The sequence below is a fragment of the Bos mutus genome, chromosome 25, assembly GCF_027580195.1.
Source record: "Bos mutus isolate GX-2022 chromosome 25, NWIPB_WYAK_1.1, whole genome shotgun sequence".
In the NCBI taxonomy this organism is placed as follows: Eukaryota; Metazoa; Chordata; class Mammalia; order Artiodactyla; family Bovidae; genus Bos; species Bos mutus.
This window is the reverse complement of record NC_091641.1, coordinates 40,802,226-40,827,339: the sequence shown is the minus strand read 5'-3', so window position 1 is coordinate 40,827,339 and position 25,114 is coordinate 40,802,226. Positions and strand designations below refer to the sequence as shown.

The window sequence follows — 25,114 nt, the reverse complement described above, 5'->3', positions numbered from 1 at the left end:
GCCCAGAAGACCCCACGGCCCTGAGGAGCACAGATCAGTAACTCCTGGGACGTGAGCAGCTGGTGGGCCTACCCCACCACCAAGCCGGGCTGGGAAAAGCCCGTGGGAAGTGCCATCCCAGCACGCTGGCCACTCTGATGGGTCCGCACACCCGACGGACAGGCCACATGGACACCCGCCCGATGCCCGTCTGACAGTGCAAACTCCCTGCTGCCCGGGCCCGCGTGTGGACTGTACCCTCAACATAAGGGGCAGACAGGCTCCCAGCAGCCGACTCTCCGATAAGCCCAGGCCCCGCAAAAGTTCCTGGGACCCGCCGAGGCCCCTCCTCCTGGGCTGCCCTGTGGAGACCCCGGTGGATGGGGCCATGGTGGACGACAGCTTCACGGCTGCCCAGCGGCACACATGGCATTGCACTTCTGCCATGCGTCCCTGCTCTAAGGTTATGCTCCTGTGAGTCCGTGCGCAAGAGCAGGGAGGCCTCGGGGGTGCTGAGGGCCCTGCTCGCGGGGGGCAGTGCTCGAAGGACGAGGGGACCCTCGGAGGGCGAGGTCACTCCTGACTCAGGTCTGCTCCTAGGCCAGCCCCCAGCCCCGTCCCAGCTGTCCCCTCCGCCCGAGGCTGGGGGCTGGGAAGGCGCCGGCCCGCTGGCCCACAGGAGCCCAGGCGGGTGACCTGGCCTGCGCCTGCCCAGCCCGGGAAGACAGAGCAAGGACTGCTATTCCTGAAACCACTGCCTGCTGTCCAGCAGAAGAGAGCACGTGAAGACTGGCTCAGGAAGAGCGATGTAAGTAAGGAGCGAAGGCAACGCTCTGCTGCCAGAGGTTGTCGGGAAAACCTCCTTCTGAGGTGAGTGACTGCACCGTGTGTGCAGCGACCCCAGCCCGCGGCCCCCTTGGAGGGGCGCCCCTCCCCGGGGTCTTCTGAGCTGATCCCCAGCCCGCGGCCCCCTTGGAGGGGCGCCCCTCCGCGGGGTCTTCTGAGCTGATGGTGTGAGGAAGATGTAGGACTGCCAGCATCTCCCAGACACGGCATGGCTGGTGGAGCAGAGGTCAGCCTCGCCTCTGGCCCCGGAAGGAGGAAAGTGGTGAGAACTCAGTGAGTACGTCTGCTGTGAGCCCTGGTGGGAAAAACCCAGAAGAGGTAAAAATCTGCTGGGAGTTGACGGCCCCTGCCTCTCAGGAATGTAAACTTGGCCCCTGCAAGGCGGACCCAGAGTGGGCGGGGCCTTCGGGGGCTGACCCGGCCCGCTGGGAGTCAGCACGGGAAGGTGGGCCGGGTGAGGGTCTGAGAGCCCAGCAGGCTGACGGTTTACGGGGTGCAGGACAGGGCGCCCCCCATGGGACCGGCAGACCGCTTGGGCCTGTCAGTGTTGGCAGCAGACGCGGCCCGGCCCTCACTCGGGCTTTGCTGGGTGCTCAGCTCACCCACAACCCTCTTCTGCACACGGACGACGGCCTGCTCTGGGAGGGGGGTCTCCGAGTGTGGGTGAGGGTCTTGGCTGGGGGGGGGGCGTCCGGGGCCCCCAGCACACCAGCCTGTCTGTGGTGCGCACCCATGTGCGAGGGGAGCAGTTGATGGCGGGGGGACGCCCTGTGCCCAGAGTGGACGATTGGCCCCCACCCACGCCACCCGCCAGGGCCAGACAGACAGCGGCCCGAGGGCGGCGGGCGGGCGCGCGTAACTCCCAGGGAAGGTGGGGTGCGGGGGAGGGTCGCGGAGGCCTCCCGAAGAGGCCCCTGCCTTTCCCATCAGGAAACACATCCTGTGGGCGTCTGGCCGCTATTTGTTGCAGTTGGCTACGCCCTCCGGCTCTCCAAAAACAGCCTCAAAAACAACCATTTCCTCCCTGCCAGAGACGGGGAAGACGCAGGCGCGAGGCACACTCACACACACACGCGCCTCCTCTGCCGTCTGCTCTCCAGGCCCAGCTGCTCCGCGGCAGAGGCGCCGGCAGGGGCTCAGACCCGCCGCCCGCTGCTCGCTGCTCCCCGCCGCCGGCTCTGCGCCCGCCCCACGCTGGTCCCCAGAGTGGCCGGCCCCGTGCTCTCCCGCCTTGCCTGCCTGTGGTTTTCTGCTCGCCGCGGCCTCCGCCCCCTAGGAAGACGGCGCACTCAGGACTCGGGGCTCTCGCTGCTGCCCCTGTGTGCCCCCCGGGATGGGAGGCCCTGGCCTCAGCGCAGGCCTGGCGCTGCTCCAGGTGCAGGAGGCCGGGTAAGGGGCCCGCGAGGCGGGCGCCCCCGCACCTGCCGCCTGGGCCTTCCCGCCGCCGCCGAGCATGAGTGGGGATGTCCTCTAGCCAGCCCCGCTGACAGGCTGACCAACCGCGGCTGGGACTCTCTCCACGACGCGAGACGCCACCGCGGCCGCGATGACCGTCAGGAAAGTTGTGGCCACGGCCGTGCTGGTGGCCCTGGTCTCTCTCGTCCTCAACAACGCGGCGGCCTTCACTCCCAACTGGGTGTACCAGACGCTGGAGGATGGCCGGAGGCGCAGCGTGGGGCTCTGGTGGGCCTGCTGGCTGGCGGAGCGGCCCCGGGGGGTGCCCGGCCCGGGGGCCAGGCCGGGGCCAGCCGACGTGCGCGACTGCGAGGCTCTGGGCTGGGGCTCCGAGGCAGCCGGCTTCCAGGAGTCGCGAGGCACCGTCAAACGTAAGTCGGCTTGTGTCACTGCCTCCTTTAGAGTGGCTGGCCGTGCGTGGGGCACGCCGGCAGAGAGGAGCTCCTGGGGACCCGGGTGCCAGGCTCCATGTCCAACCTGCCCTGGCCCTTTTGGGACAGAATTCTTCCAGTGCAGGAGGGCGCTTTTCTCTGCCATTATGCATAGCTGGGGGACGGATACAGTAATCGAAGCAAGGAAAGCGCGTTTTTCCTGGTGGAAAATAAAGATTGCTAATGAGTGAAATAAACAAGGAGCGTAAAACATGCGGCTGGGTTGGACTTCGTTCCACAGTCGTCAGGGTCCTTCGGGCTGTGGGCAGAGCTGAGGGAGACCCTCGGGGGGCTGGCTGGAGGTGGGTGACCCAGGAGAGACTGGCAGACTGAGGCCTGTGGAGGGCGGGGAGGAGCCCAGGGCCCTGGCTGCCCCTACTGCCCCCAGCGGTCCTGTCTGGTTGGTCACGTCCGGCACGGGGTCTGGAAGGTGGGAACTTGACTTTGAAAGCAGGATTGGGTTTGAGCATTTGCGAGGGAAGGTCCAGGCACATGAAGACGCCTGACACCAAGTGTGCGGACCCAGGGTTCCCGGCGGCCGACGGGAAAGGCCGCCACCCGGGCTGGGGACAGCCCGTGACAGCTGCGGACGGGCCCCGACGCACAGACCTCCTCCCCCTTCTGAAGGCAACTCTCTTCCTGGGAGAATGCAGCTCCAGCAGGGCTTTGGCCGGCACAGGCCTGACTGCCCCCAGCCGGCTGGGCCCCCGGAACTGGGCCCTGCTGGGCCCCCTTGGGAGCTGGCTGGAGGCTGTTGTCTCCACTTGGCAGGCAGAGATGGAGGCTGCGGGAGGTGCAGGGTCCCCGCGAGCCCCTGAGGGGACGCCTCCCCGTCTCTGCAAGTAGAGCCCTCACTGCACAGCCGGGGGGGTGTCCCACGGGGAGGGGCCTGCCTGCCAGCCCCCCGCCCTTCATAAGCAGTGGGCCACAGCCTCCCTTAATGTGGGCAGAGCCTGGAGGAGTTGGCCTGTCCCATGAGCTCTCAGACCAGGGCCTGCGGGACGCTGGCAGGTCCTCTGAACTTGGGGATCCGGGACCTGCCGGTCGGGGGGGGTCCCCTCTGGGTTCTGGATCTGTGCTGAGGGGCAGTGAGAGTCAGTGACCAGGGCTCCAGCGTGGGCTTGGTGCAGGCCACGCCTCCCCGACCCCCAGGGGCCCTGTGCTCTCCTACAGGCTCCCCTGCCTCCCAGGGCTCAGGCCGCCTGCCACAGCCCCTAACACCACCACGCAGGTGCCCGCTCCAGGCACCCCCAGCCGCCCCCTTGCTAAGCCAGGCCGCAGCCTGCTCTGAACCCCCACGGCTGCCCCGCCCTGAGTCCTGAGCAGCCGCTCGGCTGCCCTCACGCGCTGTCCTAGCTGGCCGCCGCCTGAGAGGCCCCTCAACAGCTCTTAGAACGCCCTCCTCCACTACTGGGCACTTGCAGCAGCCGGCCCTTAACGACACCCTGAGCATCAGATATTTTCCCCAAAGAAGGGGGCAGTCAGTGTAGCTGCTGACGCGTGAGCTGCCACCAGGAAGAGGCGCTGACACCCTTCTCAGCAGCTCCCTGCGACAGAGCGCTGCCGCCCTGAGGCCCCAGAGGCAGGGGCTTCTGGTGTTTTTCTGGGCCTGTCCCCGCCAATCCAATCAGCAGCTCCCAGCAAAACCCCAGCCCAGGCTTTGCCCGATGGTCCAGCCTCCTGCTGAGCCAGGAACAGGAGAAGGGGGCAGCCTTGACTGTGATATCATCTCCGTGCGGACACCCTGGGCCCTGTGCCACTCCATCCAGAGCCAGGCTGACCTGGAGGTCCCAGACTCCACATAGGTGCCGAGGGCAGCCCTTGGGCAACAGCAGCCACCCTCCCGCTGGCTCTGTGCCCACGTCCTGGCAATGCCTGCGGACCCCAGCCAGAGCTGCTAGGCGCGTGGGGCCAACTCTGCCATCCCCCGAGGGGCAAGCTTCGGTCAGGGTGTCCCGAGTGCTGGGTCAGGCCCCCAGCCACCCCCGTCACATCGGTCCCGTCCTAGAGCACAGGGCCCCTCCTTACATCGCTGGCTGAGCACGTGCTGCGGCCCTGACTTTCAATACTGATCAGGCGGGGGTGTGTGGGGGGGAATCGGTCTTGCTTTCCGATCCCCGTTCTCTCTGCCGCTTTCCATCTCTCCATGTGTTGGACACTCTATCAGGCCCTGACACAATCCTGTCCTTTCCCTGAACCAGAGGGGACATGAATAAATGCATGTCCGGTCTCAAGCTTCACTTTCACGGCTCCTCCAAACCCAGAGCCACTGCCCAGGCTGCGCGCACAGCAACTGTGAAGACTTGCCAAACGCCTGGGCTCAGAGGACGCCGGCGGGACTCGTCCACCCGGGTGGCTGGGGGTGGCGAGGCCGAGGGGCGAGTCCGCGCCTCAGTCCCCTCGGCCCCCGCTGACTCAGGAGGCCCTGCTCACGCCGGGGCGGGGGGAGGCTCAGGGCCTCGCTGCGCCGGGACCCGCACCCTGCAGCATGGATGCTCCCGGCACGGCTGGCCAGTCTGCGCGCGTCTGAGGCTGAGCCCCGGGACCAGAAGGACTTTCCTGGGTTCAGGTGGACCCCACACTCGTGCTCTGAGCATCCATCACCCTCGACAGCCCTTGTCTCCACCTCTACCTCCAAACTCGTGATCTCTTAGAGTAGCAGAGCCTTCCCGTAGGATAAAGTTGTTTGAAGGGTAAACGTGGTTGGAAAGTCTAGGTGAAAAGGCAGGAAGAGCGCGATGAGCAGCCTCCCCGGGAAAGCCGGTGAGTGGCCGAGCCCCGTGCTGACCGGGGACCCATGTGGCCTCCCGCTCCTGTGTGCGGTCAGGGGACCCAGGAAGCCCTCGCGAGCAGCCAGGAGGGTTCCCACAGATCACGAGATCTGCTGCCCTGCCGCCCCGTGTGGGGAGGCCAGGGACCTGAGCCTGCGTTGGGACTTCGGGCTCCCGGGGCCTGCCCTGAGCTCTCCGGCTCCTCGCTTTAAAGGTCAGGGTTCCCAGAGACCGCAGCCACATCCTGTGGTTGCTCTGATGACTACAGAACCCAGGACAGTGAGGCAGGGACCCAAGAGCTGCAGGCTAGAGCGTCAGGCAGAGGAGCCATCTGTCTGTCCGTCTGTCCATCCACCTGTCTGGGAGTGCTTCTAGGCCCTCGGTGCTGAGCACCAGTCCACCCACTCACCCCCAGGGCTGCTCTCATGTCTGTCTAGAGCCTGGGGTGCCCGCAGCCCTGAGCAGCCGCATGGCACAGGCCTGGGACCTGGGAAGGGCGAGACTCCTCGAGCTCTGCAAGGCAGGAGAGGGGCCGGGGGCAAGCCTCCCGAGGCCCCCGGGCAGGAGGAGTGATCCTCTGGTGGGAAGCGGCATAGCTGACCACACACGCTAAAGGAGAACGCTGCTGGCCCACAGCGCCCTGCACCCAAGGCCCCAGCGCAGGGGGCTTTTACACCCTGGAAGGACCACAGGAAGGCGCAGACTTCACAGCTGAGGGCTCTGCCGTCTAGCACGCGGGTGGGACGGTATCTCCCGATGGGCCTCTCGACACCCCCCAGCCCCCTCCTCTATGGTCCGAGCCCCAGGCTGCCCCATATGCACGTCCTGTGGGTCTCGTTCAGGGTCTGGGGTCCAGGGTGCAGGTGGGTGGGGGCTGGGGAGGGGGTTATGAGACTCAGGGAGACAGAGGGAGGAGCCCCAGGTGGGCAGGGAGCCCGGCCTAAGCAGCCTGGCCAGTGCCAACCGCGCTGACCGCTGCTCCCCTCCCTCCCGCCCCGCAGTGCAGTTTGACATGATGCGAGCCTGCAACCTGGTTGCCACGGCGGCACTGGCGGCCGGCCAGCTCACCTTCGTGTTGGGGCTGACGGGCCTGCCCCTCCTGTCGCCCGATGCCCAGTGCTGGGAGGAGGCCATGGCTGCCGCATTCCAGTTGGCGAGTAAGTACTTGGTGAGGCGGCAGGTCAGCTGTGGCTTCTAAAGTCACAGCGGCCCCCGCAGCTCACCCTTCCGCCCCACCCGTCACTGTAGGCAGCAGCCAGACAGAAATACATACGGTGTGGGGGTGGGGGCTGCAGTGCAATCTGAGAGGTTAGTTTCTGTCTGCCCGAGGCCTCCGGGCCCTTCCCGCCATCTAAGGCGAGGTGCCCACACTAGACACTCGGGTGACTCGCTTGGCTTTTCAAAGTCTCCGGCACCTGCTGTTTCTTTGCCTCTCTGCAGCCCGGGTGGCAGGCGGCCTGGGTTCACGCTCCTCCCGCGAGGCTGCCACAGCCTGCCATGGCCATGTGGGCACGTGGACAGAGGCGGGTGCCCTTCTGAGCCCCGCGTTCTTCCTGGCTAACAGTCAGCAGGCAGGGAGTTCTGGGCACGCATGTGGTTCCCAGCTGGCCATCTATAGGCTTGAGGTTGGGCTCGGCTGGGGTCAGACGAGCGTGGTTGGGGCGACGCTGGGGAAAGGGGTAAGGCCGCAGGCCCTCAGTGAACAGTCCAGAAGCCACCTTGCTCTGGGGATGATGCAGGTGGGGCAGGGCCTGGCCACTGCCAGCGTCCGAGGACAACAACAGCGGCCCTACAGGTGATGAATGGGCCTGGCGAGGGAGGCTGTACGATGGCCAGGAAGCCCCGAAGCCGCCCACCTGTGTGCCCCAGGAGTAGGGGTTGGGGGGACGTCTGTGCTGAGGTCCCCCCACCCCGCCCCCCGCCTGTCTTGCTGGCCCAGGTTTAACCATCATGGGACCCTGGGCTTTCAGGTTCCTGCTGCCCATGGGGAAGGGCAGGTGGGTGGCCGACAGGACAGGGGGGCCAGGCATCCGGCTCGGGGGAAAAGCAGCGCCCAGCAGTGAGGCTGCAGCCCAGCCCTGTTGGGGGACAGGAAGTGTGAGTGAATCACGGGGGACGATGGATCCCGGCCCCCTCCCCACTTCCTGGAGAAGCGCAGTTTCCAGAACGCGGCTGACAGCTGGCAGCACTCATGCTGGGAAGTGCCGGGTGGGACTCGGAAACAGGCCCTATTCACAGGGCGGCGCAGCCCTCACCGGTCACTTCCCTGGGGCCAGGCAGCCCGGGGCGCCACGAGGCCCAGGAGGGCGCACAGTAGGTGTCAGGAGAACAGGGCTGCGTCCGCCCCTGCGGTCACCCGCGAACGGGGCAAAGCCACCGGGGTGACGCCCACCCTGCCCAGGGCGATTCTGGGGCCTGGGACCGCCGCCCCCTCCCTCCTCCAGGACCGTTCCACGGGCTGCCCTGCTGAGCTCGGTGCTGTGGTTCCGCGCCTTGCTGAGACCTCCCTTCCCCCACGAGGGGTCATCTGGAATTTCATCCCTTCAGGAAGGAAGTGGGAGATTCTGAAAATGTGATTGGAAAAGCTGGATTAAAGACACATTCGAGTGGTGTTAAAGGAATACCAGTAACAGCTCTTGACTCAGAAAGGGACTCCTCCCTGCAGGAGGACCTAGTGTGACACTGCCCCTCGGAAGAAATGTCCCTGACACACTTACTTGGAGTTACTGGAAAACGTATTGTGGGTTTGGTGTTAAACCTGACATCTTACTTCCTGCAAACTCTTGTTTCAGAACAAAACTGTATTGTTTCCAAGTAACACACAAAAAAATCGAAGCGGGGGAGCCCTCCCCCATTAACTAAAACCACACTGTCCTGCAGCGATGGGCATGGGGGGCGCGCACTGCCCTCCTGGGCATCCCCAGGCCAGCACCGCCCCTGGGAGGCAGGACCAGGCTCTGCCCAAACCCGTCAGGCCAGCAGAGGCCGATGGAAAAAGCCAGGAGCCCGCAGGGCACCTGCAGCCCTCCCGCGGTCCGGTCTGTGGCCCTGCCTCCGCAGGCCAGCTCCCCGTCACGGTCCCTGCCCCCGCCCCGCGTCCGACTGTCACCCCCCGCGGGGCTGCTGTGCCCAGAGAGGAAATGCACTTGGCCCTGTTTAGACTGTTTCATTGACAAACAGTACAGAGCACAGCGCTGGGGCTTTCTTCTATCACGCGGCTAATTTTAGAGTTAGGTTTTTTCCTGTGCTCTGGTCTGTTTTAAACAGTCAGAGAGAGACTGAAGGGCGCCAGGATATCCTGTCCCAGGAGGGGGAAATGCCTGCTGGTACCTGTTATGCAAGGGAACCTTGAGTCCCCACTGCAGGGCCAGAGGGTGGGCGGGGGAGAGAAGGTGCTCGTGGAAGCGGGGGAGCGTGGCTCCCCGGGAGGCAGGAGCATGGGGATCCACCAGAGAGCAACACCCCAGCAGGAGGCGCCTGTGGCTCTCCCGGTGGTCCCACAGCTGCTTTGGGCACTGGTCCCCTGGGCACAGGATGCCCGGCCTGCTCCCCCTCGATCAGGGATGCAAGTCCAAGAGACCCCGTCTCAGACGCCAGGGAGGACCCCAGGAGAGAGCGACCGCCAGCGATTTCGCCTGCTGTGCTCTACTGCACTCAGGCCACACGAGAGGGTTTCCGATTCTTTACAGAATCTTCCAAGTGTGATTTTCATTTACCCTAAAGTTGAAAAAACTCCTCGCCGTCCCTTAGTCCAGCCCCACGCATGAGTTGAACATCCCTGTGTGAAAGTGCTGTGCACGGGGGCGGGGGGAACAGGCGCCACATGGCAGCCATCTGCCAATGCCGCCTGGCCGGCCCCTCCTCAGACACGAGCCCTTCAGACCCCGCAGGGGTCGAGAGCAGCATTTACGCAGACCGTGTGGGCTTCATGTCTGCTGGGCTCCTCTCTCCACTTCTGCAAATCCTGAGATTTTTTGTTGTTGTTGAAAAACTTACCAACACGCTAAGGGTCGCTTACCCTACACCTGAGGAGGAGGCTGACTTTACTGTCACCAAAGCTCAGCCGGGTGACACGTGGTGGCTGCCCTGGCATCTGAGCTGGAAGGGACCTCCTTGCACCAGCGGACCCCTTTCTGTGCTGTCCGAGCGCCTGGCTCAGGCCGGACGGCTCGCTTTCCTGTCTCCTGCCCCGCTGCTCCTGTGACCGTGTCCTTTCCCAGACTCTCCCGGGTTGGCGGGGGTGGGGGGGCAGCACCTGTCCACACCCTCTGCTGCCCACGGCGCTGGAAGCCCGCCTGTGGCTGAGCCTCAGGGCCCCACATGCGGGGCCTTAGCTGGTGCTGCCTGTGGCCCGTGGCAGGCGCCCGTGAGAGTTCAGGGCTCAGCCCCACAGTTTCCATCCGCACCTCCGCGTGGGCTGGATGGCCACTCCGGAGGATGCCTGTGACAGCTGGCGGAGCCCAAGGAAGCCCACAGGAAGGAAGAGAGGAGAGGGTGCCTGAACCATGCTGCCCCAGCCACAGGCCCACAGGAAGGGGCTGTTTGCTTTGGAACATAAGCTCGTGAGGACGGAATCAATTCCACGTGGGTTTACTGCAACTCTCCCCTTAGACTCGCTTCCCTGACATCACGGAAAAGGCTCCGGAGACGCTCAGGAGCAGGGGGCCCTCAACCCGGGCTGAGAGAGACGGATGGCCTGGCTTCAGAACCTCGTCAAAGTAAAAGGCCAGTTTGCTTTCAGGAGGATGTGCACGTGGCCTGTGCAGCAGCTGCCAACTCTTCATGTCCCTGTGGCTTTCCACTGCCCACACGTGGTGCATCGCGGTCCTTGCCGCAACCAAGTCTGCTCAGCCACACTGCCCCTGCTGGCCGAAGGCGGACGCGGATGAGTGCCGTCCTGCTGGAAACCCACCCGCACAGCTCACTCCGGACGGCAGAGAACGCTGCTCAAGACGGCAGAGAACGCTGCTCAAGACAAAGCGCAAGAGAGGCGAGGCTCAGCCTGCTCTGGTCACTGACAAGCGTCCCTCTGAGAGACTGTGCTCACCTGGCCCCCACCTCTTGCAGCTGTGTGTGCAGAGCTGTCTATTCACATGCCAGTTCACACTGCTTTCTTCTGGTAACATAAGAACATCTCGCGTGTACTTGCACAGAAGTGATAAGCTGAGTAAAATGGCTACAGAGTAACCACCTGTCCTGCTGCTGCTAAGTCGCTTCAGTCGTGTCCGACTCTGTGCGACCCCATAGACGACAGCCCACCAGGCTCCCCCGTCCCTGGGATTCTCCAGGCAAGAACACTGGAGTGGGTTGCCATTTCCTTCTCCAATGCAGGAAAGTGAAAAGTGAAAGTGAAGTCGCTCAGACGTCTCCGACTCTTAGTGACCCCATGGACTGTGGCCCACCAGGCTCCTCCGTCCATGGGATTTTCCAGGCAAGACTGCTGGTGTGGGGTGCCATTGCCTTCTCCGACCACCTGTCCTATTTCCCTCCAAAACAGAGGATGTGCTCTTCAGCGCCCTCTCAGCGCTGGAGACTCCCAGGGTCCTGGTATCAGACGCCCAGCCCCTCGTCCTAAATGCTGCGTGGTGGGCGCCGCACCTTGGGGGGGCCTGGATCAAGGGGTGGTGATGCCCAGCTGTGTGCTGAGGGGCCAGGACAGGAGGACCGGAGGCAGCCTGCCCCCAGCTGATGGACACAGGGCACAGCACCAGGAAAGTGGGGGAGGGCAGCGTACACGAGGCCTGGTCAAGTCCCTAGGGCGGTAGATGCTAGCGGAGACGACATGTGTCCTCTATGGCCTCCGCGGGGCAACTGTGCAGCTGTGGGGATTCACGTCCCCAGAGCTGTGACGCGCTCCAGGAGGCACCCGTTAGTGGAAGAAGGAAAGGTTAGCTGCACTTCCAGAACCTTCTAAACGTCCTCTTGTGAACCTTACATAGACAGGGCTCAGGAGACACGCATGTGCTGCTGAAGACACACGCGTGACACTGGGAAGCCTGTGTTCCCTGCCCCGGCCTGTCGGTGGTTGCTGCCCATCAGCTGAGCCCGTCTGATGCAAGCACTGGAGCTGGGCACCCGCGGCCCACACCCAGCGCTCTGTGTCTGATGACCGCGTTTCAGACGCTGCTGGCTTGGGTCACAGTCATGTTTCTTGCGATCTGTGACAAGCAGGGTCTTACTCAGGCGTGTCCTGGGAGTGGGTCTCGGGTCCCCAGGCCATGTGTACACTCCATCAGCATGCCCTGCCCTGGTCTCAGCCAGGGCCTGTCCAGGTCGGGGTCTCACGACTCACAAGCCTCCACTTATGAATTCAAGGTCCTCTGTCCATCAGTGACGCAAAGCCACCCACGTTGGACTGGCCCAGTGCTTTGGCCCGCGCCCTGGGGATGGGCACCACCACATAACAGATCCTGTGTAACACGTACAAACCAGATGAAGCTTCCCTAAGACGGGGCAACAGGCTCTGAGCACCGTGGAGGGAGGGGCCGGGGGAGTCCTCCGCTCTGCTCCCCCTCCCCCGACTCGGCTGGCGTGCTGACTTGCCCCCCACCCCATCCCCCGCTCTCTGAGTCCTGTTGACAGAAGGCCCAACAAGCGCCCAGACACTGTGACAAGGAGGGGATGCAGAGCGCTTCCGCCTTCGTTTCACAGAACACAGGCCCGAACCCCTCCCGTCATGAACGCAGAACAGGCCGCACGAGACAGCGGGCGCGGCCGTCTGTCCTGGTGGGCACAGAAGCGCCCAGGATTTCTTGCTGCCAGTGTGCATGACCAACAGAACCCGTTATTTCTAACAGAAAGGGAGCATGGACAAGTGTCAGGCGTAACAAGATCCACCAAATACCATGGAGAATGAGCACAGGGCTTGGTCAGCGCCACTGCAGCCGAGCACGTGACCGACGCAGCACAGACACTTGAGCCAGACTTTCTGGAAGGCGCAGGGAAGGCGAGACCATAACGCTTGTGCTTCGAGAAAAGCTCGGCCTGCGCCCGACACCCAGTCAGGATGTGGCTATTAGAACTCAGCACGGGCACCACTGTGACGGCCCTCCGCCCTGGGGCCACCCCGGCTCGTGCGTGGCCTGGTTTCCCAAGGAAAGTGGGCGGGGGGGGGTCTGGCAGGAGCAGAGTGCGGATGTCACGGCACAGGGACTCGGAGGGCTCGGCTGGCCAGGGCCCAGGGCAGGGGCCGAGACGGTCTGGGAAGGGTGGGGAGTCCCATCTGGACACTCCAGGTCCCTGAGGGCCTTTGTTCTCATCAGGCACGTTCGGTTCCTTAGAAACAGACTCAGCCTGGTCGGCACAGCAGAGGGGTTGCCAGGGCCACCCGGTTGGGGGCTGATGACCCAGGGCTGGGAGGAGGGGTGGGCTCCGGACAGCTTCCTGCGCAGGACCACTGCCTCTACCCCTATCCTAGCCACCAGGGCTTCCGGCCCAGACTCAGACCTGAACTCTCCCCAGCGCCAGTGCCTGTTGGCTTAGCCCACAGACCCTGGGTGTAAAATCCCAGTCTTCTTATCGTAGGAACCAAAAGATAAGTCTGTGGAGCCCTGAGAGACTGAACCACGTCTCTCAGTGATGACGGGCCTACACGAACAGCTGACAGAGGGGAGCGAGGCCGCACAGGGCGCTGTGCACAGTCCTGGACGCCCACCCCCGGGGCCCGGCATCATTTGAAGAGAGACAGGGATGAGGGGGACGGGACGGGGTGGGCATGCTCTAGGACCACCTGCAGCTGCTCAGAGGGCAGAGGAGACGCCTGGAGCCCAGCTCCCAGGCCCCCTGCCTGCTCGGTGTGCCAGGAATAAGAGAACTCTTAAGGACGGGAATTCAACTAAGTCACACACCGGTCTGAGCTCTTCCAGGTACAACATAGGAAACACGTGTTTTCCTTCACTTTGAATGAATAAGGCATTTACAGGCCTGGCGGACCTCACGTGGAGTCCCTGCTGGGCTGTTTGGGGTGAGGAAGCGGGTGTCAGCGTCCCCTCTGCTGGAGGGGGGGGGCGGCCGAGACCAGACACCTTCCAGGGCTCAGGACCCACCTGAGCCCCAAGACTGGGCCTGGCTGGGACAGACGCCCCACCAGACCCACGGGCCCCGTTGAACACAGCCGACCCCGAGGCAGGGAGTGGGGCGGGGCTGGGCTCCTGGCCCACAGGACAGGGTTGGCGGAGGAGGCCGGGCGGGGAGTGGGGCCCTCCAGCGGCTGCCTCACCCTGGACTTCGTCTGCAGGTTTTGTCCTGGTCATCGGGCTGGTAACGTTCTACCGCATCGGGCCCTACACCAGCCTGTCCTGGTCATGCTACCTGAACATCGGTGCCTGCCTGCTGGCCACCCTGGCCGCCGCCATGCTCATCTGGAACGTCCTGCACCGGCGGGAGGACTGCACAGCCCCTCGCGTGATCGTCATCAGCCGCTCCCTGACCGCACGCTTTCGCCGCGGGCTGGACAACGACTACGTGGAGTCGCCGTGCTGAGGGTGAACCCCTCCACCCCAGGACCGTCTGGGAAGCAGGGCACTGCTGTCCACTCGAGCACACACACCACACGCACTGACCACGTTATCCACGGACACGGGGCTTGACCACGTGGCATCCGCGCCCTCCCCCGCGGCCTGCGTCACGCTCCTGCACGGCCTTGCACTCTGCCCTGGCCCACGTTAATTTATTCAGCATCTGCTGAGAGGGGCGTCCTGGGTCCTAACTACTCTGCTAAAACAGAACACAGGGAGAGTTTGTGAAATGCACGGACCTCCCTCCAGGGACTCAGAATTCAGTCAGATGGTCACGGCTTTACGACAGCATTGTGTAAATGAGATCCATTTACTCCTGATTATCCTTCTAAGTTAAAATAAAATGCCAACCTCTCACCATGGCTTAAAGCTTGTGTTTTATCTGCTACACTGCCACGTGGTGAAGAATCGGGCCAGTCCTGTAGTTTTGTAGGCTGACTGTCAGAGAAGGTGCCAGGCAGCGTGGCTGGGGGTCACTCATGCCTCACTCACGCCTCCACTCACAAGTCCCCGTCCCTACGGCTCCTGAGCTCCGGCTGCATGATAGCACGTCCAGGTTGGCAAGTAAGAGAGACGTCTATTGGCTTCAAACAATTCAGAGGTTGCTTTGCTTCTTCCCCTAGCAGAGTCTTCAATGCACCGAGCCGGGACCCCGCCACTGGTGGCTTCAGACCTCCGTCCCAGCCCCAGCTTGGCGCCAACAGCCCCGGACCCAGCAGTTGGGCTGGAGCCCCGACTCCCCGCGCTGAGCACCAGCAGCTCAGGGGTTCACACCAGCAAGCACCCTCAGGCCGGCGGCTACCCGCCCACATCTGTGAGGCCCGCGGGTGCTGCGCCCCCTGGCGGCGGGAAGCGCTGCTGGTATGGTGCGGCCCAGGAAGCCAGGCGGGGGCGGGGAGGCATCTGTGCTAAGTCCTCTGCTGCCTCCCCACAGGGCCGGCCCTCTAAGAATGCTAAGAAAGGTTTAGCTTGGCTGCCGCACCCTTCCCCACAATGAGCGGTGACCAGCCTGGGGCTCAAAGGCCATGCTGCCCCAGGAATTTCTTTAGTCAGAGGGAGGGATGGGTCGCTCTGTTGCTTTAGGTAAATACAAAGCAAGGGAGGACAGCTTCAAAGCACACCTAGCCTGACAGAGTGTCAGCGCAGCTCGGGCCGGGGGCACACTCGGGGGCCGCCCCTCCTCTCCAGCAGCTCAGGGTCCAGCCTTGGCAGCGTTCCGCACACGACGACACACTGCAGCGGCCCAGTGGTCACGTGTGGTCTGTGGTGGAGCGTCTATCAAACGGCAAGTGCCGCCAGCCACTCTGCACTCCCCGACCAAGGGCCTCTCGCCCACCCAGGGGATGTGGGGAAAAGACTCTCTGCTCTAGACCACGATGACCAGAGTCTGACCCGGTTACAGACCCGTCTCTGCAGACAGGATGGGGGGGGCGCTTAACTCCTGTCCTCTCCCTCCACCTGACTTCCATCCTTCAACAGTTTTTCTACCCTTTGTGATTAAACTGTCAGATGCTCTTGAGAAGCTCCCCCAGGAACAGAGAAAAAGTCGCTTATACGCAACCCTTGACGGACAACTTCTCTTGGAGCGATTTTAATTGCATTTTGCCTGCCGTTTTGAGGGTTTACTATCAAAACCTTTTCTGGGTGGTGCAATTATTCCCAGAGAGACAGGTACTATAAATATTTAGTGACGGCAGAATTTTCGACTAGGAAGTGTACAGACAGTAAAATAAATCCAAACAACTGAATCGCAGCCCCTGAGGCTCTGAGCACCGAGTCCAGCCGGATGCCATTCGCGTCCCGGTTTCCACCAGCATCTCCTTGAACCCGTGAGACACCACACACACCAAGCAGACTCAGCGACGGTGACCGCCCCCACCGCCCCCTGCCCCCCGCGAGCGGCCCCTCACCTCTTGATGAGCTTGATGGACCTGAAGGCCTCATCCATGTCCCCAATGGTCAGGAAAAAGCTGAAGTTGATCATGGCGTCCCGCGTGGGCTTGTCGCAGTCCTCCAGCCCTACGAAGTCCCGCAGGGGCCTCCTGCCCACTGCCTGGGGGATGCACTGGGACCCGGAGTCCAGCTGGTCCTCCAGATTAGCTTCTCCTGGCTGGATGACAAAGGGCACAGTCTATCTGTGGGTCCCCGTGAAGCCAGTGCATGCCCCGGGCCTCTCCCCAGGGGACCCTCTGCACAGACCCCACATTTAGCAATGCTCTTGGCAAAAGCATCACACGGCTGCAAGCCCTCGAAGGGACCAGAGCACGGGGCTCCAGCTTCAGAGTGTGGGTGATGCAGGCGTCGGCATGCAGGGACCTGCGGCTGAGGCAGTGACATCAGCGGCTCTACAGCCATGAACATGTGAAAACCCCACCCATGGGCTGCCTGTAAACTTCCTAGAAAGAGCTCTTCCTGTCGCGTCTGACCGTGTGCCCGTGCACGAGGTGCTATAAGCACGTGCAGCACCACTGCCTCCTGGTCCATTCCCACGTCTGGCTACAAGAGGGATACTTGCTAACACAGAAAACACAGAGCTCATGTTGAGGCCTGATTTTAAGTCACCTTAAACTAAAAGCCAAAAAAAAAAGAGAAAAAATCCAAGAAAAAGCCTGCACACTTCAGTTCTTCTGACAGGACAGTGACGAAACAAGTGAAGAAGCAAAGCAGCAGGAAGCACAGAGCTGGGGGAGGGGGAGCGGCAGAACTCAGGGGAGCCACTCAGGTGGCACCCCACGTCCACAGGACCAAGGCAGAGTAACGGGCTGCAGCCTGCACAGGCCCCTCAGTGCAGGGGGCTGTGGGCGCCCGGCTGAGAACAGGTGGCTCAGCCGGTGTTTCAGCTGGGCTGGAAGCTCTGCCGTCCATCACAGACGTGCCCACCCCTGATCAGCACTGACCTCAGGGCCAAGGATGCCGATTTCAGGCCTGGGCGGGACCATGGGGATGCAGAGACCATGTCCCAGGGATGGCAAATAACTCATCTAAAATGGCTGGGGCAAGTGCTGACAATGACCCCATTTGACCAGAAATTTAAACACACGTGAGTACGTAACGGGGCGTCCCTGTTGGCTCAACTGGTAAAGAGTCTGACTGCAATGCAGGAGACCCAGGTTTGATCCCTGGGTCGATCCCCTGGAGGAAGGGACAGTGTATGTGACGCACACATGCAGGCTACAGACGGAACCTCTCCCTAGCTGTCCCCAGTGGCACCTCTGGGGGCTGCAACCATGGAGATTTGTATCACCTCTGGTCTTTATTTCCTCATTTGCAGTTCCTGAATTTCCTACAGTGAATATGGGAATAGTCAGTCGATAAGTCATGTCCAACTCTTGTGACCCCGTGAACTGCAGCCTGTGAGGCTCCTCTGTGCATGGAATTCTCCAGGCAAGAATACTGGAGTGGGTTGCCATTTCCTTCTGTAGGGGATCTTCCCCACCCAGGATTGAACCCTGGTCTCCTGCACTGCAGTGAGATTGTTTACTGGCTGAGCTTCCCTGGTGGCTCAGCTGGTAAACAATCCGCCTGCAATGCAGGAGACCTGGGTTCAATCCTGGGTGGGGAAGATCTCCTGGAAAAGGGAATGGCTAGCCAGTATTCTGGCCTAGAGAAAAGTCAGACACAACTAAGCAAATATAGGAATAGAAACTTCTAAAAAAGCAGCTAGACTTTTTTAAAAAAAGACAGAAAGGTGGAAGGGCCCAGTGCTTTTGGGGGAGCCAGGAGGGATACCCTTCAGTGGAGCTGCTGCCCACCTGCCCGCCCTCGACCTTCCCCACACAGACGGCAACCTTGGATCTGCTGGGATCTCAGGGGACAGCTCAGGGCACACGCTTTGTGTAATGAGAGCCCCCGGGGAGGAGGAGGGCCCGAGGATATGGCCGCGCCCGCAGGGCCCACCTTTCTCGTGAAGTAGTAGTGGGGCACCTGGATCCCCAGGAGCGTCTGGAAGGCAGGGGGACGGGGGAAGCTGTCCTGCAACAGGAAGCCGTGCTCTTCTGAGACGAAGAAGGACAGGACCACCACGTCTGCCTGCGGAGGGACGTGTCCTGTCTCAGTTCGATAGCAACTTTCCTGGTTCTTGTCTCACCCCACTTGTCCGACATTGCCAGGAAGTTTACATAAAACACAGAGAATGTAGAGCAGCCGACAGGCTGGCTCTCACATAACCCCACTCTCCCTGCCGAGGACCCTATGCACAACCCCTGTAGAACAAGGTAGGTCACGCATGCAAGAGGGTCAAGAGGGCTTTGTATGGGATCATTGGGTGTCCTGTAAAATAGGACACTGGAAAGCGGTGGAGTCTGGGCCCAATGAGGGGATGGGGCTCGGAGTCACTGGCGTTGGAGTGTTGGGGAGGAAGACCCTGCAGAGAGGGGAGCAGGGTGGTGAGAGGGGAGGGCAGTGACCGAGGCTGGGGGCCCACTGATTGGGGAATGACTGAGGGGACCTTCGTAACCGGACCCACAGGACGCGCCCAGATCAAGGGAGACTCTGATCCCCAAGAGAAAATGGCACGTGACAGAGGGTGGGGCCAGCTCTCGATGGCGACCCAGAGGGGAGAGGTGTCCACTGACGTCCTGGGGGTGGAGACTGGCTCCCCGGAACCCGTTCCCTACGACTTCCCCAGGGACCACGTTGGGAAGACAGAGCCTGCCCTGCCTGCTGTCCAAACACACAGGTGACCGCGCGAGGGGCGAGGGGCGAGGGGCCTGCACTGGCCTCGGCCAGCGCGTTCCTGTCCGCGGGCTGTGGTGGGGCGCCGGGCACCTCGCGCACGGCTTCGCACACGAACAGCCGGGGCTCGCTCTGATCCCAGAAGTGGCTGACGGGCACGAGGTCTGTCAGCCTCTCATCCTCCAGGGCCTGGCTCCTGAAAAAGAAAGAGAACCGCATGCGCGGTACACCAAGGCCCTGAAGAAAGACCGGCAGGGACGCTGATGGCCCTCTGTACCCCGAGACCTGGGGCTGCCCATGGGCACTCGCGTTGCAGCCCTTTTGGAAGCTCAAGTTCCCGGCCCATGACTCCAGAACCTCAGAACCGAGGAGTCAGATTAGACTCAAATCCCTGCGACGGCCCAGGGGAGCGGGCTTCTGTTTCACCTCTGGTCCCCATTGCTCATGATCACTGAGCTCTTCCAAGTATGAAGAAAACTTAGCAACAAACTGGCTCAAAGCCAACAAGTAACTGAGCATTTTCAACATCTTTTTTCAACAAAGTCCTCCCAAACCACAGTCTTACTTCTTTGTCTCCTGCCCATTAATGGACAATGTCTCTCTCTGATCTATCTGTCCTGTCTTGAGGTCGAGGATGGTCACTGTGTCCATATCCACGTCGTAGAAGCAGATTTTTGAATCAGGGCTATTGTCAGCCTAGGAAGAGAGAGCCGGAGCTCAGTGTGCCTGCCCACTGATGTTCCACACGTTTGGGAGAGGTGCCAAGGTCCAGACCGTGTAATTCCAATGTCAGCCTATGTTCATCCCACTGAAACGGCTGTGGGTTTACTCTTTTCTAGTTTCAGCCGATCCCCCGTAGTGGCTGGGCCCACTGCTGCCCTCCAGCCCTGCTTCTCTCCTCCCAGCTCTCACCAGGGTTGTAAAAATTTACTTGAGTCTGCTCATCCACAGGGGTGGCGTCGAGTCCCCCATTTAACACATCAGTTTGTGTTTACGGTACCCAGCAAAGTGTGTGGTACACACAGCAGCGAACAACCCACTCGAGTGAATGAGGGAATGAGAGTGAATGAATCAGTGAGTCAGTGAATGAGTTAGTGAGTGAAGGGATGAACGTGTGAATGAGTGAATGACAGAGGAGCACATGAACAGACACTGATGGCGGGAAGGCACCAGCCCCTCTAGAACCAACGCCCCTGCCACCTGGCTCCTTCACACCCACTCTCAAACCAAGAGGCTCCAGGTCCTCCCACGCCAGTCACCCCTGCTGCCCAGAGACCTTAGTCTGATGATGCAAAGAGGCAGAAAGGAAGAGGTGAGGGTCTCTGCAAGAACCACTGCTTCTGATGACACAGGGAGTGAAGTGAAGGAAGGTAGGGAGGTGGAGGGAGCCCAGGGGGTGGAGGGGGCGCCCGGGCTGCAGGGGGGCGGGCAGGTGGGGCAGCGCACGTAGGGGCCCACCTTGCTGAGGAGGAGACTGATCTTGCTGCCGCTGGCATTGCATCTGAGTGAGGTCAGGCCCCCCACGCCTGGGACCAGCTCGGCCAGGCTCTTGCAGCCGCAGTGCACCTTGGCCTCTCTGCAGGGAGGGAGGTGGTCTCAGTGGCCCCGCTGGGACGGCAGGCGAGCCCTTCCCCTTGGGCCTGGAACCTGGGACCAGCGGCTCTCACTTCAGGAACGGCAGACTCAGGAAATGGGCTGAGCTCAGGAGACAGGGCGAGTTTTCCACATTTTTTGGTGGAGATATAATCGACACACACATTATCTGAGTTTCAGAAGCACAGTGTAACAGTCTGCTATTTGTGTGGCTGAGGTTTTAAAGTTCTGTTTTTGTGAACAGGCAGGAGCACTATCTCGTTCCCATCACAGACAGAAGCAGCTGATTACAGATGCCACGCCGTCCCCACAGCACGGCCGTGGGCTCTGCTGCCCACGCTTCATTACAGTCACATGCTTTTCCACTGTGTGGACAAACTCAAATTTATTACACTAGTCCTGTTTAGCTGTGTCAAGCTTGATGCCTCCAGAAACAAAACTGGCTTGTAGAGGTAGCTCACCATGACTTTCTTTACTTTATTCACATTTCCTTACTTTCCCCCTAGTGTTCTCTTTCTGCCCGGGACCCCCATCCAGGCCTCACATGGCATCTAATCATCTCGTCTCCCTGGGTCCCTCTGGGCTGGGACAGGGCCTCGGGCTCCAGGCTCATCTCGTGTATTTCCTGCCTAGGCCCAGAATCCATTCCATCATCAGTCTCCTAGGAGCCCACTCCCTTTCCTGCAGGAGGACTTGGACCCAGATCTGGGCATGGGGTGTGCTTATGGTTCCTGGGGTGTCGCTGCTCCCAGACCTCAGTGGCGGACAGACCAGGCCGTGTGCACTGCCCGGTACCTGCACACATACCTGCCTCCACCTGCATCGACAAGAAGCTTCACCTGGCTCCAGACTCAGGTCTCCACCTTGGATGCATTCGCTCAGGGGTCACTCAGCCTCCTCCCTTGATGACTTGGAAACCACCCCTCAGGTGAGAAGCCGGCTCCCTGCCAGTCCTCATCCTGACACTCAGCTGCTCACGACCAGCCTAGACGCCTCCCCGTGCCAGTGGGAACTGACTTTATCAGCAGAGTGCATGCTGCGTGCGGGCCCTCAGCCATTAGTCTCAGGGCCCCGCTCAGGCCCAGGGTAACCCGGGCAGCTCCTGGCGCAGAGGGAGGCAGTTCCACATGCTCATGAATGGGGGTTGTCCTGCCTTGTCTGCCTTTCATCCTGGGCCCCCCCTGAACTGAAAGGTTGTTTTAATTTGCAGATACTAACGCTCACTGTGAGCTGTAAAGGTCTGTGGATTTCGGCAAGGGTGCTGTGTCACGTGTCTACCACACAGTGACGCTGCTCCCCACTTCGTGTAGAGATTAAGACTTTAAACCAAGGCATCAGGCATTTCCAACAGGAAAGTGCACATTAATGTTGAAACGAGAACATAAACAGTCTGCTGCCCCCGTCTGTCTTCTACCCATCGCATCGTCTCCCAATGCATTTAAAATACTTTTATTTGGACAAAAACTGTACCTTCGGGAAAGATCAAAGCTTTTAAAGTGAGCCAAGTCCGTCCCTACAACCAGGAAAGTTCCACAGATGTCCAAGAAGCATGGGTTCCCCTCTGACTCGGAGAACGGCAGGAGCTGCTTCACGGTCCCCTAAGGAAAAAGGAGGGGACAGGGACCTCAGGGGGGCTTCAGTCACAGGCCCCACCCCTTGCTGGAGTCTCACCCCACCTGGGAGGACAGGCCCTGTCATCGGGGAATCCCTGGTGCTTCCGGTCATGGGGGAGGTACAGAGAAGCCAGGTCAACAAGCAGGTACACATGTGACTCAGCCTGAGCATGCGCAGACAGGTGACGGGAGGGATGCTAAAGAAAACTATCTAGGCGGCAGCAGGTGGAATTCCATCCGTTTGGGTTGACGCAGGAGATGCTGCCCACGAGGTCTTATGTTAATGCCCCAGTGAAGCTGACTGTGTGGCTAGTGGTCACCTCTGGGGAGGCCATGAGTGGAAGGGGTGGTGATCACGTCCCAGGTATGTCCATCTGCAAAAACTCATGAGCCGCCCACACCACATGCCTACTTTCCCGTGTGTCCATCATATGCTGGTAAATGCCTGAGAACAGGTCTTGTCTGGGGGCAAGTTGAAGTGAGCCTGGGGGGAAGGAGCCAGCCATTGGAGAGCTGCACTGGCCTTCCAGAAGGAGGAGGAGCCGGGTGGCAGGAAGGAAGGCGGGCCCTGAGGCGGGCAGTGAGCAGACACCACACTGGGCATCAGTGCAGGCCAAGCGAAGAGTCACATTTTGTTCCACATGAAGCTGGAAGACTGGAGGGTTCTGAGCCACAGGTGACTTAAAATCATTTATGTTTTAAAATGTTGTTCTTACAACACATCCCACTATTGTTATTTTGGAAAGAGTGACCAGAGTCAGGCCTGGGCAGAGCTTACACTTTTGGGTATCTTATGCATGGACTGACCCCTCTCCTTGGAGCTGAGATGGGTCCCCGGCTCAATTTGAAACAGGAGGGAAGGGGGCAGGGCACAACTTATGAAAGAGTGACATAACCCAAGGACACAACATAAACCAATTAGAATCAAATGGGTCCAGGGTGGCAGACTCCACTTCCCTGTGGCTCAGATGCTGAAGAATCTGCCTGTAATTCGGGAGACCTGGGTTCGATCCATGGGTCAGGAAGATCCCCTGGAGAAGGGAATGGCAACCCACTCCAGTATTCTTGCCTGGAGAACTCCATGGACAGAGGAGCCTGCAGCCTATAGTCCATAATGTTGCAAAGAGTCAGACATGACTGAGCGATTAACACTTTCACTGTCACTTTCAAAGAGGCAGACAAGTCAGCTTCCCCTAGACTTTGATCCTCAATCAGCAAGCTAAATGACCACCTAAAGGCACTATGACAGTTCCAAGACACCAAAAGTCAAAAGACCAAAAGGTGGGTGGTGGCCCAATTGCTGGAAATCTCCACCCCTTCCCCCAAATAGCTGGAAAAATCCTCCCACTCATTAGCTTATGAATTCAGTTCAGTTCAGTCGCTCAGTTGTGTCCAACTCTTTGCGACCCCATGAATCACAGCACGCCAGGCCTCCCCGTCCATCACCAGCTCCCGGAGTTCACTCAGACTCATGTCCATCGAGTCGGTGATGCCATCCAGCCATCTCATCCTCTGTCGTCCCCTTCTCCTCTTGCCCCCAATCCCTCCCAGCATCAGAGTCTTTTCCAATGAGGCAACTCTTCGCATGAGGTGGCCAAAGTACTGGAGTTTCAGCTTTAGCATCATTCCTTCCAAAGAAATCCCAGGGCTGATCTCCTTCAGAATGGACTGGTTGGATCTCCTTGCAGTCCAAGGGGCTCTCAAGAGTCTTCTCCAAAACCACAGTTCAAAAGCATCAATTCTTCGGCACTCAGCCTTCTTCACAGTCCAACTCTCACATCCATACATGACCACTGGAAAAACCACAGCCTTGACTAGACGGACCTTTGTTGGCAAAGTAACGTCTCTGCTTTTCAATATGCTGTCTAGGTTGGTCATAACTTTCCTTCCAAGGAGTAAGCACCTTTTAATTTCATGCCTGCAATCAACATCTGCACTGATTTTGGAGCCCCAAAAAATAAAGTCTGACACTGTTTCCACTATTTCCCCATCTATTTCCCATGAAGTGATGGGACCGGATGCCATGATCTTCGTTTTCTGAATGTTGACCTTTAAGCCAACTTTTTCACTCTCCACTTTCGCTTTCATCAAGAGGCTTTTTAGTTCCTCTTCACTTTCTGCCATAAGGGTGGTGTCATCTGCATATCTGAGGTTATTGGTATTTCTCCCGGCAATCTTGATTCCAGCTTGTGTTTCTTCCAGTCCAGCGTTTCTCATGATGTACTCTGCATAGAAGTTAAATAAGCAGGGTGACAATATACAGCCTTGACGTACTCTTTTGCCTATTTGGAACCAGTCTGTTGTTCCATGTCCAGTTCTAACTGTTGCTTCCTGACCTGCATACAGATTTCTCAAGAGGCAGATCAGGTGGTCTGGTATTTCCATCTCTTTCAGAATTTTCCAGTTTACTGTGATCCACACAGTCAAAGGCTTTGACATAGTCAATAAAACAGAAATAGATGTTTTTCTGGAACTCTCTTGCTTTTTCCATGATCCAGCGGATGTTGGCAATTTGATCTCTGCTTCCTCTGCCTTTTCTAAAACCAGCTTGAACATCAGGAAGTTCACGGTTCACGTATTGCTGAAGCCTGGCTTGGAGAATTTTGAGCATTACTTTACTAGCATGTGAGATGAGTGCAATTGTGCGGTAGTTTGAGCATTCTTTGGCATTGCCTTTCTTTGGGATTGGAATGAAAACTGACCCTTTCCAGTCCTGTGGCCACTGCTGAGTTGTCCAAATTTGCTGGCATATTGAGTGCAGCACTTTCACAGCATCATCTTTCAGGATTTGAAAGAGCTCAACTGGAATGCCATCACCTCCACTAGCTTTGTTCGTAGTGATGTTTTTTAAGGCCCACTTGACTTCACATTCCAGGATGTCTGGCTCTAGGTCAGTGATCACACCATCGTGATTATCTGGGTCGTGAAGCTCTTTTTTGTACAGTTCTTCTGTGTATCCTTGCCACCTCTTCTTAATATCTTCTGCTTCTGTTAGGTCCATACCATTTCTGTCCTTTATCGAGCCCATCTTTGCATGAAATGTTCCCTTGGTATCTCTAATCTTCTTGAAGAGATCTCTAGTCTTTCCCATTCTGTTGTTTTCCTCTATTTCTTTGCATTGATCACTGAGGAAGGCTTTCTTATCTCTTCTTGCTATTCTTTGGAACTCTGTATTCAGATGCTTATATCTTTCCTTTTCTCCTTTGCTTTTGGCTTCTCTTCTTTTCACAGCTATT

General features: G+C 59.8%; 2 protein-coding genes across 2 annotated transcripts in view; one reads left to right on the top strand and one right to left on the bottom strand.

Annotated features, from left to right (window-relative positions):
• Positions 1-25,114, bottom strand: part of IFT140 (intraflagellar transport 140) — a 57,652-nt gene that overhangs the window by 10,622 nt on the left and 21,916 nt on the right. Inside the window, 6 exon segments of the mRNA XM_070362713.1 lie at positions 15,909-16,108; positions 17,896-18,023; positions 18,714-18,868; positions 19,238-19,368; positions 20,131-20,248; positions 21,736-21,863. Of these exon segments, the coding sequence (XP_070218814.1) occupies positions 15,909-16,108; positions 17,896-18,023; positions 18,714-18,868; positions 19,238-19,368; positions 20,131-20,248; positions 21,736-21,863 (860 nt within the window).
• Positions 1,831-14,360, top strand: TMEM204 (transmembrane protein 204). The gene is made up of 3 exons (XM_014483525.2): positions 1,831-2,651; positions 6,484-6,639; positions 13,719-14,360. The coding sequence occupies exons 1-3, from the start codon at positions 2,372-2,374 to the stop codon at positions 13,961-13,963; spliced, it is 681 nt and encodes a 226-aa protein (XP_014339011.2). The 5' UTR covers positions 1,831-2,371; the 3' UTR covers positions 13,964-14,360.